Source organism: Anomalospiza imberbis, chromosome 5 (assembly GCF_031753505.1).
Source record: "Anomalospiza imberbis isolate Cuckoo-Finch-1a 21T00152 chromosome 5, ASM3175350v1, whole genome shotgun sequence".
In the NCBI taxonomy this organism is placed as follows: domain Eukaryota; kingdom Metazoa; phylum Chordata; class Aves; order Passeriformes; family Viduidae; genus Anomalospiza; species Anomalospiza imberbis.
In genome coordinates, this window is record NC_089685.1 from 60653481 (window position 1) to 60672909 (window position 19429).

General features: G+C 50.7%; 3 protein-coding genes across 4 annotated transcripts in view; 1 reads left to right on the plus strand and 2 right to left on the minus strand.

Annotated features, from left to right (window-relative positions):
* Nucleotides 1-11538, minus strand: part of LOC137474548 (arf-GAP with dual PH domain-containing protein 1-like) — a 177282-nt gene extending 165744 nt beyond the window's left edge. The window contains exons 1-11 of one of the 2 annotated variants that reach the window (XR_010999406.1): nucleotides 10758-11538; nucleotides 9652-9782; nucleotides 8679-8770; nucleotides 8498-8580; nucleotides 7678-7790; nucleotides 6895-7041; nucleotides 6394-6477; nucleotides 5998-6060; nucleotides 5423-5494; nucleotides 4715-4946; nucleotides 4296-4627 (exon numbers count right to left, since the gene is read on the minus strand). Coding sequence is in view for 1 of the 2 variants with exons in the window: in XM_068191205.1 (XP_068047306.1) it covers nucleotides 4599-4627; nucleotides 4715-4946; nucleotides 5423-5494; nucleotides 5998-6060; nucleotides 6394-6477; nucleotides 6895-7041; nucleotides 7678-7790; nucleotides 8498-8580; nucleotides 8679-8770; nucleotides 9652-9782; nucleotides 10758-10848 (1137 nt within the window). In the remaining variant the exon portion in view is untranslated. Of the gene's footprint in view, nucleotides 1-3558; nucleotides 4628-4714; nucleotides 4947-5422; nucleotides 5495-5997; nucleotides 6061-6393; nucleotides 6478-6894; nucleotides 7042-7677; nucleotides 7791-8497; nucleotides 8581-8678; nucleotides 8771-9651; nucleotides 9783-10757 lie in introns of those variants that run through there. The other variant, XM_068191205.1, reaches the window with a different exon arrangement.
* Nucleotides 243-3411, minus strand: LOC137474550 (urotensin-2 receptor-like). Its single transcript, XM_068191206.1, has one exon. It carries the CDS (start codon nucleotides 1398-1400, stop codon nucleotides 330-332), a length of 1071 nt encoding a protein of 356 aa, XP_068047307.1. The 5' UTR covers nucleotides 1401-3411; the 3' UTR covers nucleotides 243-329.
* A 467-nt stretch (nucleotides 11539-12005) lies between the features above and the next one.
* NOL12 (nucleolar protein 12) lies at nucleotides 12006-16450 on the plus strand. Its single transcript, XM_068191207.1, has 6 exons — nucleotides 12006-12149; nucleotides 12241-12346; nucleotides 12444-12492; nucleotides 12902-13044; nucleotides 13884-13984; nucleotides 14581-16450. Exons 1-6 carry the CDS (start codon nucleotides 12070-12072, stop codon nucleotides 14750-14752), a joined length of 651 nt encoding a protein of 216 aa, XP_068047308.1. The 5' UTR covers nucleotides 12006-12069; the 3' UTR covers nucleotides 14753-16450.
* Nucleotides 16451-19429: the final 2979 nt, after the last annotated feature.

The following is a 19429-nucleotide window of genomic DNA, read 5'->3' on the forward strand; positions in this document are numbered from 1 at the left end:
GCAAGGAGATGGGGGGTGGCAAAGGTTCCCCAGATATATAATTTAGATATATTGAAGCTGACTGCTCCCTTCCACCCACTCCCCAGCCTTGTGCAAGGTGGAGGCTAGTGTGTGAGAGCTGAAGGATCTGAGGATGGAGTCAGGATCCCTGAGAAAAACACTCTCCCCGCCCAGCTGAGCAGGATGAGCAGCCATGCAAAGGAGAAAGCACTGCAACAACATTGATGGAAGACACTGCATGCTGGCATGGAAGGTGACACACTTTTATTTCTCAACATGACCCCAGCCAAAGGTCAGATGCTCCCAGCCTGCTCGCCCCTGACTTTCCCTCACAGACCCTGACGACTCCCTGAAAGCCGGGTGATGCTGTGGCTTCCCGCAGCCTGCTGAGAGGGTGCTGCAGGCCGTGCCACGCCCGTCCCAGTGCGGCCACGGCGGCGGTAGCTGCTGGCAAGCAGGCTGTAGAGGAAGGGGTTGACACAGCTGTTGCCATAGGCCAGGCAGGTGACACCGAAGTTAAGGTAGGCCTGGGCAGTGGGGCCGATGCCCAGCCCCTCTCCCTGGTACAGCCCGGCCAGCTGCCAGGCCCAGAAGGGGAGGAAGCAGGCCCAGTAGGCCACCACGATGGCAGAGATCCTGGAGAGGAGCCGCCGGGCAGAGGCCCGACCGGCCACCGGCAGCCCCAGGCCCCAGCCCGAGGACTGGTACGCCCGGGCCAGGCGGGTGTACATGATGCCCAGCACGGCGCCGGGTGCCAGGACGCTGGTGGTGAACAGCACTGTCAGGTAGAGCCGGAAAGCTGATGGCATCCAGGTGGGGACACAGATGCGCTTGCGGGGGCCGTCCCCCTCCCGCAGCTGAGTCATCACCATCATGGGGGCCATGAGCAGGAGCGAGAGGAGCCAGAGGACGGTGCTGGCCAGTTTGCGGTAGGCATTGCTGGCCCGCCTGGCCCGCAGAGGCTTGGCCACCGCCCAGTACCTCTCCAGGCTCATGGCGGTCAGGAGGAAGATGCTGGCGTGCATGGTGAGGAGGTCCAGGCTGAGCAAAAGCCTGCAACCCACATCTCCAAAGAACCAGTCCTGGGCGAAGTACGTGCAAACCACAAAGGGGATGGTGGAAAGGTACAGGAGGTCAGCCAGGGCAAGGTTGATCATGTAGACCCCCAAGGAGCCTGCTGAGCAGCCTGCCACCCTGCCAGAAGCCACTGCCACTGTGTAGATGTTCCCCACCATCCCAGTGAGGCACATGACCAGCAGCACTGCACCCAGCGGCCCTGTGACCAGGCTGTCCCCTCCCAGGACATTGCTGTCATCATCCCCACCACTGCTTTCCTCCAAGAAACTGCCACCCTTGGGATCCTCTCTAGGACTTGGGCTGAGAGAAGTGTTGTAAGACATCTTTGGATAAGTTAAGCAAGAGCAAATCAAGCTCTCAGAGACCTGTTCCTTCCTCCTGCCTTCCGCCCTCACTGTACAGGACACTTCTAGCCTTAACAGCAAAGCAGCCAAGGCAAGAATGGGGAAAGTTCATCAGACATAGACAGGGTGCTCCAGAGAAGTCTATTCCTCACCTCCAGCTCACCAGTCCATTTTGCTGATGTTGTCCATCACAAGCTCTGTCCAGTTGTTTTCCTTAACCATGAAAGAGCCAAGAAAGGGACACTGCCTTTTCCTTCAAGACCAATACATGCAAGGTAACCTCTGCCAGCCAGGAGGAAATGTCTCTTTTCTTCGCTAGCTTTGTTGCTTCTCCAGAGTTTGCTGGGCCCACAGAAACAGTAGATGAACAAGTAGATTTCTGCTCCCAAGTCTGTCAGCTCAGCTCAGACAGACTTTGGAGAGGTGAGCCCTGCCCCGCTGAACCAACCCCCTGAGAGCTGCTTTGACCACTGCATGGAGGAATGTGCCTGACTCACAGCTTCACACACCGGTGTGAATACAGTTCCAAATTTATACTGGGATTTTAGCCACTAGCTGAGGAGCCCCACTGGCTCCCTCCTCTTTCTGGCAGACATGCTTTCTTTCCCCCATCTTCCTTTATCCTGCTTCGTCTTCCTTCTTGTTCTTGTTTCCCTTTCTTTATCCCATTTCTCCTTGTACAGTTGTCCTCATTTGAAACAGGAGACAACTGAAAGACTAGACTCCATAATATGGCAAGGAGGGTGGAAAGCATCATGCTGTGGCTTTGGTAGGGAAATAAGGGCCAGCCCTGAAAGTGCAATAGGCAGGGAGCAGGCACACAACTCTCCCTAGCCAAGCCAGACTGAAAGAACCTGTCACCCGCTCCCTCCCAAGGACATCAGGGCCCTTTGAGGTTTGGGTGTTGTGGATGCAGTCCCCAGTTTGCAAGCAGGCCCACCAGATAGTAGGAACTCTCACATTCTCACTTTCTGTCCTGGCCCTTTTCCACCTTTGCCCTCAAGTCACAGCAAGCTCCTAAAGACTCAAAGGATTGGATATTTTAGACTCAGTTCTTCCTCTCCACAAAGACCATCATCCTCCTCTAAGCTTTCCCCCGCCTTCCCTCGAAGCCCAGGGAAGCTGCCTCCCCCCAGAGCAGGGAGCAGAAGCCCATTGTGTAGGCACTACCGCCTTCTAGCGAGACACCATCACATGATACCCACGCCCGACGCTACCCTGCCCTTTCCTCACTCACATCTGAGCCTCCTTGTCTCAAGGAGGACACGGTGGGACAGAATTTGCAGAGCAGAGACACATGTGTCATACTACATGTACTCTGCTGTTAGTTCAGGGTTTCAGGCCGCTCCAGCCACACTCTTTTGCCTCATCGGTGTTTTAGCTTCATTGTGGCTGAGTCAAATGCCTCTGCTCATATCCAGCAGTGGTAATTGAGCAGCAAACGGGAGGAGGAGAAGGCATCCCATCAGTACTCCCCTCACTGTGCAATGTCCTTTGGTTTTCAGGAAAATCACACTCCAAACTGGGAGAGATCAGCAAAATGCAGTGAAAATATACTTTTAAGTGGATATTTCCATTGCACCATGGTAGCAGGGTGAGTGATGCTTCTACTCATCCAGAAAGTTGATGCTCCCAACAGATTGTGGTGGTCTTGGCACAGTGTGGGGTCCCCAGTGAAGCAGAGGGGCACCATGAGTCTGCCCATTTGGCTCTGATGGGAATAATCACAGTCCACATGCCCCAGGAAACACAATGAAGAGCTATGGCTTTTTGTTTGATCATCTGTACATTTTTCCAGGAAACAACCTCATACCTCAGCAGTTAACATGTCAGCTAATTTAGGAAGTTAAAATAACTTACAATGGTTTTTTAAAATTATTTCTTTAAGAGCTAATTAAAATACTGGTTGTCTCATTCATTCCAGTTAGCTCCCCTTAACACATGAGATACCTTCTCTCACACTGCCTGCGTAAAACTGCAAACACATCAGATACTACAGTCACCAGCAGAACTCAGCTACTCCTTTCAGCACGTGAAGTACAGCTCTCCTAAGAGAGCTTTAAGAGATGAGCTTTAAGACATGAATCATGGGTTGATTTAGTGTTTTAGGCTAACTCTTACTAATAGAACATGAACATACAGATATGTATGTGTGATATACACGATAAACATATGCAATGTGCAGGTCAGAATGAAAGTGCCAGGCCTTTGACATACAGGGAATGAGGGAGCAGATATCCATATATTACTATATTCAGCATCAACCCTAGGCTCTAATAGAGACAGCAGACTCTGAACTCTATACACGTTATCAGCTCCTCTCTGCAAGACCCAATCCCTCTCCATTGAGAGGAGTCTGTGCTCCATTGGTCTGATAGAGACTCAAGTTTGGCAGCTGATCTTCAGAGGCATGAATATCCCTCACAGTATCTTCCCTAGGGCAGTATTCCGCCTCCATCACTTTTTGTTATGTGTGTGCATGCACAGATTATCCACATACCCAAATGTATATCCACATTATTTTTGAGATGATCCTTTGATCTTCTCTGAAGCATTTGGTGGAAGGTCTGCACACAAATGTCATCTGAAGAAGCTTTCAAGCCCATACATGGCAGAAGGAAACGAGGCTCACATTTGGTTGTTAGGTTACATCTTTTAAGTGACCTTTCTCAAACACTGCACTAACTGATCAAATATCTAGATGTTTCACATCTCTGTCACCAGCAGGTATGATATTTCTTGTAAAGGAACAGGCTTTTTTAGTGCAGCAGCCCTGTAAGCCACTGTGGTGCCTGGCTCCAGCCAGGCAGCTGTTTTCTTGCGTCAGGTGGGTGGCTCTCTGCAGTTTCATGCAGGAGTGATGCTGGGTCTCACGTCCAACACAGCAAAGTTTTCAAGGCCTGACTGACAGGCAAGACCTGTCAGCATCCAGTCAGATGACAGCAATTTAACAGGGACAGGTTGTACTGAGGATTCAGATGCACAAAATCTTGCACTTGAAAAGAAGCAGCTTAATTGGGCCCTCAAAACAAAGTGGATATTCTATGGGGGCAAAAGTGCTTCAAGGGGTGCTCCAAGAGCACTGTGTTTCTCTGATGTCAATCTCCTCTCCTGTCCTGACAGCCACCCAATAGGACCAGGTAGAGTTGAGTCATAGTGAGATTCCTGCATGGCTTCCTAGGATTTAAACTTGAAATAGGCTTCAACTGTAGTGAAGAGAAAAGGTGGTACATTAGGGAAATACCCTGAATGGGAGTGGCAGGAGGGGAAGGAAACAGCATCCAGTCACTTACTTGCATATTCCTGTGGTGTCATGGCCTGGTTGATGACACTAGTGAAGGCTCTGATCCACTCCAGCTGGTCAGTCTCTGTCTCGCAGGTGAAGAGGTATTCCCGGTCAGGGGTGACAATGGTGATGCCGTAGTGCCAAGAGAAGTTGCCCTGTGTCCCTGAAGGCAATCCCTTCTGGACACTATATCCATTCTCTCCACTGCCCACAAATACCTCACCCTTAGCAAATGCATCCTGCATATCAGGAGGGAAAGACAGTGACTTATGGAACCCCAGAAGAACAAGAGAATCATTACAGGGCACCTAAGGACAGGAGGAGAGTGTGTGAGGATCAGGGATGTAGCAGCAAAAGGTTTTGGAGGTGGTCAGGGGATTCAGAAGAGCAGCAAGTCTCCGATCAAAGGCAGTAGTGAAAAGGAAAAAAATAAGGGCATAAATCTCAAGAGGTCTGAGAGAGGAACTGCTGCTCTCTCTGTGTCACCCTCCCATCACCACCTTTACGCTGCTGCCCTCCCTGTTCCCATTGTTTGCAGGCAGTGAAACAAACCCAGAAAGCATGTGATGAACTTAAAGGGATGGAAAGGGGAAGACCTGGAGTCCATTCATAGCAGCTGAGAAACCTGCAAGCCACCCTTACTGCAGAGCACAGACACTGTGTACACTTTGACTCTGCCCTCAGCAGCTGCATGGAGGTCACATCTCCTTCTCACCAAAGGATCCTTGAAGTACATGAGCCTGCGGTGATCCAGCGTGAACCAGCGCTTCTTAAAAGCCTCCCTCTGCTGTGAAGGGAAGAGGTGACATGTGTGAGGGGACAGTGCCCTCTGCTGCGAGCAGTGCGAATGGATACCCCAAACTCATCCCAACCGCTTGAACCAAGCCCCTGACTTAACAGCAATCTCCTCCTCGCCTTTCTGAGCTGAGAGTGGGGGTCAGTATCGGGTTATTCAGATACTGCCCCCAACTCCTGAACTTCGATGAAGGACCCCAGAGTTGAGACAGGAGAAATCTGGACACTAAATACCTGTAAGGTCACGCACACACAGACACATGCAGAGAGATCTGTTGCTCTGGGAGAAAGCAGAGACTCTGGCTCCATCTACTTTCACATGTGTCCTTTCCCTTCCTTTTATTCTCCCCTCCCTTGGTGCACACACACTCTTCCCACGGGTGTCTAAAGAGTCAGGGGGGAATGAGGAAACAGCAGGAGAAAAACATTGAAGTAGGGAAAGCCAGTGGTGCTCTGGCAGGCCCCTTTTAGATTTCTTCTACCATAGCAGCTCACCTTGGGACCAGTCTTCTCCATGTATCCCTCCTTCAAGAAGTTTCTTGTCAAACGATTTTTAATCTGACAAAATGGCAAGAGTAACATTCACTTAGCTGTGCCTCTTTGCTATTAATTTCCCTCCCCCACCCTTCTATTCCCCCAAATTCAGTCACCTTCTAAATTTACATTTCCCAAACTGCCTAGCTAGGCATCACTTCTGCCTCCAAAAGACCCAGAAACAGCAGAGAGCAGCTGTTTTCTGACCACCACAGGCCCTTTTAGAAACACCTTCTCATCCCTCTGTCTTTACCCTGCAATTTCCACTTCCGTACCTGGGATTATAACACAAACTAACGAGCTCTTTTATCATGTAAGCCGCAGGAGATTCAGGACGGCGCTCCAGTGCTGCCTTACCTCATTATCACTGGCAATGGGAAATGCTACCTTCAGGTAATGGAACTGCACAGAGCGGATGGCGTTGAACCAGTCCACTACCTCCTGAGGATCGAACAGGACAAGACAGAAAGCTTAGCCAGAGCAACAGTGGGGCATCTAAATTCACCCAGCTGCACCCAGACCTGTGTTAACTACAAACACAGTCAGCTCTCCCTCCGCAGCATCTCCCTCACATGCACACAGCCAGCCAGCACGGCTGCCCCATTCCCCACATGCACAGGCAGCACATCTTCTATAGAACTCCTCCCACACAAACCAACTCAGCCAGTGCTCCTGCCCTGCTCCCTGCAGCAAAACTCTCTCACAGATACACAAACACAGAGCCAGAACCCCCACCCTATTACCTACAGCAACTCACACTCACACACCCCATCCTACCCATCCTTCATACTATTTAATATCAGCCGCTCCTCAAAGCACCTCAATGGCTGTGCAGTGTTTGATGCTAAAACCTGATACCTTTCCACTTTCATGGTAGACAAATATATTCCGGGTCTTATTGTCTTTGAGATAGGTGATCTGCAGGCCATTGGGGTTCCCAATCTTCTCTGGCTGGAATGTAGCATTGATGACATCTATTTTAACATTGATTTTGGGTTCTTTGGCCTGAAAACAGAATGGCATTGACCATGCATGAGCAATCGTAGAAGGAAAGAGATCTGAGCTACTGATTACCTGGGGTAAGGAGGGTCAGAGGCCTGACCCAGGTGGAGAACCTTGTACTTGGCCTTTTTAAACCTTCTGAGGTTCATATCAGCCCATTTCTGGAGCTTGTCTAGGTTTCTCTGGATGGCATGTCCTGCTTCTCCCTACCCTGAGCCATTCCCTCCCTTGTGACAGCATTTTAGCTCTTGCCCCACTCATTTCAGAGAGATGAATGAGCAGAAAAATAGCCCTCCTCAAAACCAACCAGAGAAAAGGTTTTTGCCGACTTGGCTCACAGTGGGGTGAGGTTGGTTCCAGGAATGGTGCAGGTTTACACATCCAGGCAAATGGATAGGAGTGAAGTGAAAGATCAGCCCTTTTCTCAGTAGTGAGGGAAGCACAAAAAGAGAGCATGAGGAAAAGTCACTCTGACAGTAGGAAGGGGACCCTTCTCCTTAGTGACATGCTTTGTTCTCATCTCTGAGCTGGGATGAACAAGGCAACCTCAGAAACATGTGTAGGAAGTCAGAACATCTCTGTGACCCCGCTGCTCTGGGTGGAGTACACACTGAGGTGGGAGTTGACCACCATACTCACATCCTGCTTGGTGAAATACTTCAGACATCCCTCTCTCTCAGACAAGAGGAACTTGCGGGGTAGGAACTGCCCGTTGTCTCGACCTCGCTTCCACAGGATGCCTTCCTTCAACCCTTGGAGCAGAAAAGCCACTTATAATAGCATTCCCCATAGGCATGGTAGGCACCAGAGAGCTGCATGCAGCCTGGGGCCCTCTGGGACAAAAAACATGATGGACTGTTGCTGAGAGTAAACACTTCAGGTGTTTCACCTCTGACTTACAACTAAAGATGGTGTGTTCCTATGTTTGCAGTGCAGATAAGCGCTCACCAAAAGACATTCCCAGATTCTTCCCACCTCCCAGTCCTGCTCCTACTACTACCTCTGACAGTGTGAGAGCTGTCTCCTGTGAAACTAGAGTCCTGGCCCGTGCAGACTCTGGTGTGGGACCAGAACTCTTCCCACTTGACTCTGCAGGCTCTTGGGCTCCAATGCCCTTTTGTCACAGGACTGGAAGTGCCATTTCAAGGACAACTGCCTTAGAGGTTGTTAGAGGGGGTGGCATGCAGCAGGACAGATATTCCTTATTGTAGATATCTGTCTCCACCAGATAACAAATGTCTTTGAAAAATGCCACCTGGTAACACCATGCTTTTAAGCTACCTGTGGCAGTGCCAGCCTATGTTGTGCACAATTTAACACTCCCAAAACGAAGCCCTGTAATGACCACTTGGGTTCTCAGGAGTACTTGTGGGATTAGCAACACTGACACCTCATGATGCTCAGAAGTTTCCAGCAAAGGCAACAAGCAAGATGTTTTGATGCTGTGTTCTGCTCTTACCATCAGAATATGGCAGCTGTTTTCCTGGCTCAGTAAATTCTTTGCGTTCGTATTTGGCCCGTATCCACTGTTCTCTCAGCACTCTATGGAGAGAGGGGACAGGTAGCTTAGAAACAAACTAGAGGAATTAGAGGAACAGAGAATTGCCCTTCCCCCTTTTCTTCTGTATGCAGCAACTTACTGGCAGTCATTGTAGGTTGGCTGGTAATAGTAAATAGGGATGTGAGCTTCATATATGGCTTTAGTCACAGCATTCCCATGCTTGGCCAGAAACTGCAGAGTTAAACAGAGAGTTAGTGCCTTGCCTTTGATGCAGACTCATGTTGGACCTTTTCTTTCCTGACCCACTACAGGGTCAGATGCATATCAAACTCTAATGGAGCATTCTCTTTCCCCTCCGTTGCAATATCCCAGCAGTCTGGCTGCAGGAAGGTGGGTCTCAAAGGTCTCGTCTACTCTCAGACATTACAGTGATTGCACCCGAATCAACAGAGTGCCATAAACGTCACTTCCGTAAGGCTGGGTGTGCACACATTCAGTGGATTTGCTGCCATGACCCACATCTCCTGGAGAGTTTGACAGCAGTTCTGCAATGGCATCTGGAAGGAAATTCCAACCTCTTCCAAAGAGCAACAAGACACAGATTACTTTCTTTGGATCTCCAGAAAATATTTTCAGTCCCCTGAAGATTAGGGAGTTGAGGGGGCTGTAACGGGGAGAAGTCAAGTTCTCATAAGTGCCATTTTCTCCAAGAGATTGTATTTTATCTGGAAACTTTTTTTGGAGAATGGAATTGCCCAAGATTTTCCCCTTGGACTGCTGAAATCAAGAGGAGAGGTTGAGGCTGGATGGTCTTGGAAAGTGGAAAACAAATAATCTGAAGCAACAAAGACACTAAGCCTTAATAAGATACATTGCAAGAGCTCTGCATTTGCCATAAAGTAACAGGGCTTGAGGAGACGCATAAAGCAAGTGTATCCTCCCTCTCCCACTGGGTTGTGGGGAGTTATCCCTGATTTTCCCGAGTAGAAAAGAGACTGATTAAACCAGACTACATTCCAACTCTGTGAGGTCAAAGGACTAATTTTGCCAGGACACTGAGTGTATAGCCTAGTCCAAACCACCTGCCCTACCCATGGGGATAAAGATCTCACCTGCACCTGAGCATCATCCCAGTAGTCCATCTTCAGGGATTTGACTTTGCTGATGCTAGGGATGTTGCGGTGAATTCCTGAACAGCTGAGGCATATAAAGACACCCAAAGTAGAGGATGCCCAGTCAGGATCTGAGAATATGGAAAAGGGTATAACTAGAAGTGGGAGATATGCCTCACCTGAGAAGGTAGTCCTGAGAAACAGAGAGCTAGTGACCACAGTTTCATCTGAGCTAAGTAATTAACACCCAAAGCATGGATGCCAGTCAGGAAGAAACACAGCTATTGGTCCCTCATTCCCCATTCCAATCACTTTGACTGAATTTTTAATGACCTATATCTTGAAAAACCCCAAAGTGCTCTGTGAAGTCCCTTTGTGTAAAGAATCACCCAGAGGAAAATGAAACCACCTCTGGGAAAAGACTCCAGGAGTTGTTTAGTGCATCACAGCAAACCCCGAACAGTGTTTAGCTCAGGAAGTGAAAAACAACCTTGAATCTAAAACTCTCCTGGAATAATTAAATAGGGCAAAATTGTAGTAATTTGCCCAGTCTTAATTTGGCTTGGGTAGTACACTCCTTTTGGAGGTGTAAGATGGGTGTTTTTAGCAGCACTTGTAGGACCTCAAACTGGGTACCCTTCTGAGAGGGTAAGCCCTTCAGTAAATGAAATTTCCTAGTCACCTGTAACAGGTTGTCAGTTCACAGCTGAGTCATGGTGGAGACAATGCCCTCCTGAATCATGCCTTCTTTCTGGAGAAGTTAGGATTTCACTGCAAGCTTTCCTGTCAGGTCCTGACTGGGCATGACCTTGATTTGCATTTGCGATCTGACATGACTACAACTCACAGTGCTGCAGCTATGGAGGCCCTGCTAATGTGGCACTCCCACATCCCTGTCCTTCCCACCAGTGCTATGGCAGCATCTTCTCCCTCCTCCCTTGCCAACCCACCTCAAGGGAGAGGAAATGAATACCCAGAGCGATGCCTCCCCTTTCTCTCCACCCCAGGCTCCTGTGCAGTCCAGATAGCCAGCACTAAGTGGCTGCTAGAGATCAGCCCCAGCTCCCTACTTCCAACTCTTCCTCCAGCATCCTTCGGGGACTCACCTGGCTTCCCGCAGTCCGCACACAAAGAGTTCTCTGCTCTCTTCCACACTTCCTTCAGGGCCTTCATGCTCCGCTCATTTCCTCCAGCCATCACCTCGGAATGGTATTCCTCCAGGCAGGGCAGGACAGGGCCAGGAGGGCAGCTACCTTTTGTACCTGCAGGCCAAGCCACTGCGTTATCCAGGAGAGAAGGAGCCACCAGAGAGACAAGCTCTGGCAGACAGAGGGAAAAGAGGAAGGCAAGAGAAGCCTGAGGTTAAGGTAAATGGAAAGGGTACAGAGGCCTGCCGGTGCACCTGAGCCGGCTGAGCACAGGCAGGGGCAAAGAGGCTGGAGGCTGAAGTGCACCCAGACCGTGCGTGAGGACTGAGGAGGAGGAGACCTGCCCCATGGGCGTGGAGGGAAGTGCAGCAACTAACCACAGAACTGGTTTTTCCACATTTCTGCCCGTGAAAGGACAGACCAGGAAAAGAGCGAAAGCAGCAAGCAAGCTGATAAAGGAAAGCTGGCTGCGGACAAGTGACTGCCAGGCTGTGACGGCACTCCTGTCAGGACTCATCATGCTCTGTGGGCTGGCTTTGGCTGCCTCCACAAGATTCAGAAGCTTCCACCGAAGTCAGCTGGCCACCACACAAGCTTTACACCCATTTTAAGGTGAGAACACGGGAGCAATAAAGATTCAGGAGCTCAGCCAATGTCACTCTAAGCCATCAGAACACTGCAGTCTTGATGCCCCCATCAACCCATACCAGTACCTCTCTCCACCACTACAGAAATTATGGCTGTCCAGCCAGATGCTGCGACTTGGACACAGCATCAGAGCTGTGATCACTCATCTCCACAATTGCCTTCCCCGGATAAGAGGAGCAGCACATGCTGTGCCAACACCAAGAAACGACAGTAGCTTGAAATAAACTCAGAGTTCTATTGAAGAATGCTCAGTTGAAGAACTGCAGATGTTAACTGTTAGTAAGAGTGACATTTATTAAAGAGATGTAGATGCAAAACACTCTGCAGTATCAGAACGACTTTGGGACTACACTGTGAGATCGGGTGCTACACTGCCGTGTTCTCCGCACAAGGCAGCGCCACAGAATCTTTTGCTGGCAGGAAGCTGAAGAGGAACGTAGCCGGAGGCTCCCATGCCTGAAGCAAACCCCGTCCACCCCAGGCCGGACTCTAGGGCCGGGAACAGGCGCATGCGAGCTCCGTGGCGCTGGCCGCTCTGTCCCGCCGGGCCGGGGGGCGGCGGACACAACTGCCGGCGTTCCGGCGGAAGGGGCGGGCGGCAGCAGCGCAACGTGGGGCCGCCATGGGCCGCAAGAAGAACAAGACGGGTCCGGGCGGCCGCGAGAGGCGGCTGGTGGTGACTTTCGACGAGAAGCGGCGGAGGTGAGGCCGGGCGGGCCCCAGGGCGGGAGGCGGGGAAGGAAGGCATTCCCCGGTCGCTGAAAGCCGGGCGGTTCTGTGTTGTCGGCGGCAGGGAGTACCTGACCGGTTTCCATAAGCGGAAGGTGGAGCGGAGGAAGGCGGCGCTGGAGGAGATCAAACGGAAACTGAAGGAAGAGCAGAGGAAAATGAAAGAGGAGGTGAGGGAAGGGGCTTGTGTCCCCCCTCGCCAGGGCGGGCAGTGAGCGGGCAGGAGGGGCGGGCAGAGGCGCCGCATGACTTGTTTCCGTTCCTCAGCGGCACCAGGAGTATCTGAAGATGCTGAGCGAGAGGGAGGAGGCGCTCGGTACGTGCTGGGCCCTCGGTGGGGAGGGAGGTGGGCGCCCGTGGTCCGACAGCCTTGACTGGGTGCTGAGAGTTGGGGCAGGGATGCTCGCACCCACACCAACAGCTGCTCGGTCCTGTCGTGTTGCCCAGACAAGCTGGGCAGCAATCTGAGCGCTGACCCCGCAGCCCTCTGTCCCGGCAATCATGCGAGTTGTACAGAAAGGAAGGAGCAGGAGGACATCTCCAAGGTCCCCTCAGTGGGGAGAAGGAGCTTGCCCTCCAGGCTTGCAGTGCCAAGCCCCTCTGCCCTTTATTCCTGCATGCCAAGGCCGGGTGTCACCCCAGCCCAGCATGGTGCATCAGGAACAAGTGAGTTTATCCCATGAAAAGTTGGGCACTTTGCAGTGTAGGATTTCTTTTGTTCCCAGAGGAGGCCGATGAACTGGAGCACTTGGTGACATCGCGGACAGAGTCTGTGAACATCGACCACCCAAACCACATCGTAACAGTGACCACCATCAGCGACCTGGACCTCTCGGGGGCCCGCCAGCTGGGACTGACCAGCCCCGTGGTAAAGCCTCTTGCTACCTCTCTGTATCACCAGTACACACTCTTGGGGCTGGTGAGGTAGGGCTGGTGGTTCCTAAGTATGTCCAAGGCCTTGCAGCTGGCTGGCAACAGGGATGAAAAGGGAAACTCATAATTTTTATATTTTTCCACAATTTAAACTGCGCCTCTAAAGAGAAGGAAATGTTCTGTGTGAATAGCTCACTTCACACCTCCCTGGAATGCTTTGCTAGTCCCGACTGACCCTGGTTAAATGAAGTGTTACTGGACTGGATGGCAACCATGTAATACTTCATTAAAAACTGATGCAAGACAAACAGCAAGATTTCAGACTTTACTGAATGGTCTGTCCTTGACCTCTTTCCTGTGTCCTGTTCAGAAATATTACTGTTAGCATGAGGAGGCATTTTTCTCTCCATCATCCCATGCTTGGACCGCAAGTAAGGAAACCATTCAGTTCTGGTTGTGGTCACTTTTATTCTCAAAATACATTGTAACTAAGAGCTTGTATTTGTTTCATAGAGACTCTCAGGTAGTGGTTGTGCTTATATTTGTAAGGTCATCTATGAAAGTCCACTCAAAGAGGTCTTGATAGTAATTTAAGCAAAAGCCAAGACCTTTGGTTCATTCAAGTTTAAAAGTTTTTGGATCTTGGGGTGGATTACTGTAGGACATCTCTGATTGTGCCTTTCTGCAGGACTGCAATAGGAAACCTTGACACTTGGACAGCAAGGGGTGTGGAGAATTAAGAAATCTTCATCTGTGACTAGTTAGTTCACACAACAGGATGAAACCAAGAAGGCAGTGGAAACACCAGAATCACAAAAGTGCTTTATTTTTAAGGGAAAAACTGATGGATCTGAAGAAGAGAAAGGGGAAGAGGTGATGAACAAGCCTGTGAGAGCAATGCCCAAGAAGTCCAGAAACCCCTTCCTGTCTGAAAAGTACGTACAGATGCCTTCAGGCCTTCGCTGTTCGGCTCTGGAAGCTGATGGGGATGTTGGGTTCCGGGGCGCGGGCGTGGCCGCAGGAGGGGTGCGGTGCTGCCCGGGCCGGGGCCCGCAGGGGGCGCTGGCGGAGCGCGCCCCGCTCCGCTCCGCTCCTGCCGCCCCGGTGACCGCGCGGGAGGAGCGGCGGGAGAGTGGGCTGCGTCCTCACCTCTCACCCACTCCTTCATCGCGGCACATTCCGCAGCGAGCAGAGCTTGTCTCTAGGGTTGAAGGTCAGAGGCTCCGAAAGCTGAAAGCTAAGGCGTTCTCCACATTTTTCAGTATCCAGGTTTTACAACTGCTTTGAGGGTGTGGAGAGTTGCTTTAACTCTGTGGGGTCTGGGCAGCACGATGCTCACAGCATTAGTTTTTGTTGTTACCGCACATAAAGACTTGCAGGTTTCCTGCATAGCTGAGAGTCCCACTGGAACTTGCTGTGTCTGGCATCCATTCCTGCTGGGCCACGTAGAGATCTCCAGCTATTGTTGTGGTGTCGCCTTGCTTCTGCAAGCTTTGGTCCCCAAACACTTTTCTCTTTCTGCCCTGCACAGAATCTCTTCTCTTACTGCCACGCTGCACATGCACAGCCGGAAAAAGACAAAAGGAAAAAGATTCCAACGTGGGCAAGGCCCACGTAAGAAAATCCAGAAGTCCAGCACCGGGCGAACCACCAAGACTCAGCGTCGGAGGCTGACTGGCAAAATGGGCCGTGACCAGGATTAACAGAGAAACTAATGTTCAGACCACCAGCTGGGACAGTGCTCCACATCTGGCCTGCTGCTCTTTGGGACCTTGTCATTGTGGGCAAGCACCTTGTTTACATGGCATTCTGACTAGCCACTAACCCAAGCCAGTTCAGCCTTTCTGTAGCTTCCTGAGCACTGGCCAGGGTGACTAGACACTCTACCCATTTATTTTTGCAGTGGTCTCCAGCTAAGTGTCTGGGCACCACAGAATCTCCTAAAAACTTCTGCTGAAGGTCATTTTCTCTACTTGGCGTAGCCGTTCTGTCCTTGGCCCCCCCTTTCAGACCTGATACTTGGCTTTATCAAAGAAGACGATCTGGGGCAGAGTGCATGAGGCACATCATTGTCAGGGCAATTTGAGAGACTTGGGAGCGCTCTGCTTGTACTCCTGCATCAGTGCCCTGGCATTTCTGCTGTACAGTAAATCCTTTTTCCATGGAGACATGGTGTCATCTTGTCTGCTGTGTTTCTTCACCACACAACACAGTGCCACACCTGAATGCAGGGGTACTTTTTGTTTGGTACTTGTGCCAGGTGAAATTGGTTAACTTTGTGAATAAATTTGAAGTCATTTTGCTAAGAAAAAAAAAGAATCTGTGACTTATTTGAAGCATAATGGGAGCTATGCTAACACCAGTACCAACTGGAAAGGGGGAGGTAATTCCTGGTGTTTAAAGGATATTGAAATCCACTGGTGCTTGGAAAATGGAATAGCTAGGAGCTATTTCTGTGGCAAGGCAGAGCCAGCTAGAGCAGGAATGGCTCATTCTATTGTCTGCTGAATATGCCGATCGTAACTGCGATAGCTCAGGGGAGTATGAAATGCCCTAATGCCCTTGCCGTATGTGTGTGGCCCTCTCTGGGGTGGGAGTGGCAGAGACTGCCCTTGTCCTTTATCTCAGGGTTGCTGCAGTTACTAGCAGCTAATTGCCTTTCTTAGGACCTCAGTGTATGTTTTTTACTGTGGTTGCCCTCAGCAGGGGAAGAAAAAAAATTTGTATGGTTGGGATTTAGGAATATCGGTGGCAAAACTGTGAGTGAATCCTCTGAGGAGGAGAGTGAGCCCAGGCAGTATGCTGGCCTCTGTCCTGGAGTGTCCTGGAGTATTCTGCCTCTGTCAGCCAAGCCTCCTCCCATGCCATGTGTGCACTGAAAAGGAAATGACAAAGAAAGAAAAGGCCTATGTGTCCAAAACCCACACCAGAAAAATTTGCAACCCAGCAATGGGCAAGTAAATAGATTCCTCATGCCAGAAATGGGAGGGAAAAGAGTAAAGCAGTGCCTGAGGCTGCATGGAGGAACATCAGAACAATGCTGATGGTGACCAGCCACTGAAGTGAATGGCACCAGCCTGATGTTTCTCTCCGTCGTTTCTTGTAGGGTGTGCACACAGAGCTCTTCTCCAGAGTGTGTTAAGGGGGAGGTTATGATCTCAACACTGACAGCAGCAGCACAATTTCTGCTAGAGGGAGGCTTCTGGAGGGAGCCAGGCAACACACGACACACGTGCCTGTGGTAAGGAATGGGGTCCTCTTGCACTTCCCTTTCCCTTCTGAAGAAGGAAATTGCTGGGGAAGTGGACACTGTTATCACTGGTGCCTTGTATGCTGGGATTCAGTGTCCCAAGCTGAGCTGAGTTCTTGGGCACTAACACAGAGTAAACTCAGTCACATTATTAAGGTGTGTGTGTGGTTTTCTCACCTCACCTTTTAACACTGCCTTAAAGACCACTCCAGAAAGGTCATGGGATTTAATGGATTTAATGGGATTTTTACCTGTCTCACCTGGGGTTCTTGGGTGTTTCAGAGCTGCAAAAACACAACTCAGGCAAGGCCAAAAGTGTTATGCTGAGCTGGATCTCAGCCAAAGTATTCAAGAGGTCCCATGTGTGGAGCATAAATTATTTCTTGTTCTGGTTTGGGAGTTACATTCTCTAGAGCATTCTGTGCTTGGTGGGTTTGAGAGGGATGAAGGAGAGAAGGAGAGGGAAGTTCTTTTTGGAGAGGTGTATCGCACCAAGGGGACGGCAGCTCAAAGCTGGAGGACAGGGTAACATAGTTTGTCTGGATCATACAGCAGCTTCCCCTTCTCTCCAGGACATAGTGCCTTGTGGAGTGACTGTGGACAGAAGTTGACCTGTATGCTTTCTCACCCGAGGAGTTTGCTCTGGAGCTGGGATGGCCACTGTAAAAGAAATGTACTATCTGTTTGAGAAATCTGCTGGAGTGTGGAGTGTGGAATGTGGATCAGTTGCCTTCCCCAGCCTGTAGGCAGCCTGGCATGGTAGCTGGGACAGAGCTGGATGACCTTATTTTATTCCGGATGAGGTGCTAAGAGTGGCTTCAGTTTTTGTCATTTTGCTGCCAGGTGATCTAGAAGAATCTCACTTTTAGTATGCTGTTTCCCTGGCCTAATAACATTTTTGAGCCTTTCTAAAGTGACAGCTGAAGTCTCCAACAGCCCCTTCCACACTCTGAAATCTTCCAGTTCCTGCTAGAAAATGAGTTTTCAAATTAGAAAAAAAAAAAAAAAAAACAAAAAAACAAAAAAGGGTCTGGATAGACTGAGAACAGAACTGTTAAATCCTATGCAGCGTTAACCATCAGGATTGTTCACTCCACTATTGATTTCTCCATTTGATTGATTAAAGCTTTATTCTGTAATGTGAATTACTGACTCAGCCCTAGTCTGCTGTTTTTGTTATGCATAGAGTATACAGTCAGGCTACCCCTGGATATATTGAAATGAGGGTATGAGTTCTCACACACAAGTCAGTGAGTGAAGTGTTTGCCAGACACATCACAGTTCATACCAGGCTCTGGCTTAAAATCTTCTTTGCTGCTTCCACTTGTTTTCAAGACGGATTTGAGCATTTTGGGGTTCCCCCGCCCCACCTTAGCTGCTCAGGAGAAGGCTGCTTCCAAATGCAAGGTGCTTGCAAAAATCAACATGCTAGCGCAATTGCTGCCTCGTACAGGAAAAGCAGAGACCAGCAGCTCCCTGTGAAGCCCCTTTTCCACAGGCATTTCACGCGTGGCTCTGCAGCTAGGTCACTTCGGGCACCTGCGCCTTGCTGTGCACATGCCCCAGGCTGGCACAGCGATGCAGGGCTTTGACATGGGCTGCCACACTGGGGTTGCCATGCGTGATGGATTTCACTGGCTAGACTGCAATTACGCACACATGCACATACAAAAATATACTTGGGATTGCAGAGGATCAAAAGCGGACTGGGAGCCAAAAAGATCAGACAGTTGGGGGAAAATTGGAGCACAGCAAAAAGGAGGAATGGCTGCAGTGCGTGCATGAGCTGTGTGATAATCAGTGCACTGTAGTTATTGCTTTTGTCGTGTATCAAGCTCAAGGCTGTACTCAGTACAGTCACACTTCTGCTTCCAGCATTGTGTTCCAGAAACGAACTCGAGGAAAAAAGTTACTGAGAGAGTGATTAGAACTTTCGGGGACTAAAAGGGAGCTGAATAATGGGTTGTGTGACGTAGATAGGTTTGAGGAATGGATTGCAGACTGCCCTTAATGAATGAACAAAAGGTGAAATTGAATTTTTATAACTGTCACTAGCATCGGGAAGAGGAGCTTGAATTGTAGAAGGAGCAGTGGAGGACAGATGTAAAGGGCGTTCTGCTAGAAAGAGTGAGGGTGAGGCAGGGCTTGCTCTTGGTAGGTAAAGCCCACGTTAGACAATCTGTCTGAGTGCTGTGGGTAGGCATGACCCCCTGTTGGAGCTGTGCTGGGACACGCTGGCGTTTCGCTCTCTCAGCGCTCGCGGATAAGACCACTGCTTTGGCATCTGTTTCGGGATAAGGGACTCCTGGGGCGCTGCCTCCGAGGAGCACTGGGTAGCCCCTCGGCAGGCGGCGAGGCGGTCCCTGGGAGCCGCAGCCGAGGGGAAGGGCCGTGGGCCGAGCCGCTCGACCGCCCGCCCGCCGCACGCGGCAGCCCGCGCCCGGGGGCGCCATGGCCGCGCGCCGCCGCCGGCCACTCAGGAGGCGGTATTCAAATCGCTGCCCGGCGGCAGCCAATCAGAGGGCAGGGGGCGGGGCCTCGCGTCCCGCGGTTCCCACGGCGAGCTTCATTGAGGGGGGAGCTCGGCGGGCGACGAGGCGCTGGGAGCCATAGGGAAGCTGAGGTACTGGGGATACTGGGAGGCACTGGGAGCGCTGAGCACGGCCGGCTGCATGCATGCCAGAGGTCCTGGGGAATCGCAGCATTATCCTGACAGTAGGGCCCGAGGGATGTGGGGAGTAATGATTTGCCCATCAGGCACTGAGGTACCAGGGGTTCCAGCCACGGGTGGCAGCGCATGGGCAGTGGTGGGCAGCGATGTTGGTGTGTTTTGTGCTGCATCCCTGGCAGGGGAGTGCTTAGGCTCCTGTCAAGCATTTTGTGTGAACAAGTCAAGCAAATATGCCCCAGTGTGAGGAAGGATGCTGCAAGGCTGGCACCTAGTGCAACTTGCTGTACTGAAAACGAGTGCATTGACAAACAAAAATTATAGCTTTGTTTTGGCATTGATGTTTGGCCTTGGTTGTTTTGGGGAGCAGCCATGGCCTTGATCAGTTGCTCTGACTCAAATGTCCATGTTTAGGGCACCAGTGGCATGTGCACATCTCAGATGCTGGTCTGATTTCCTGTC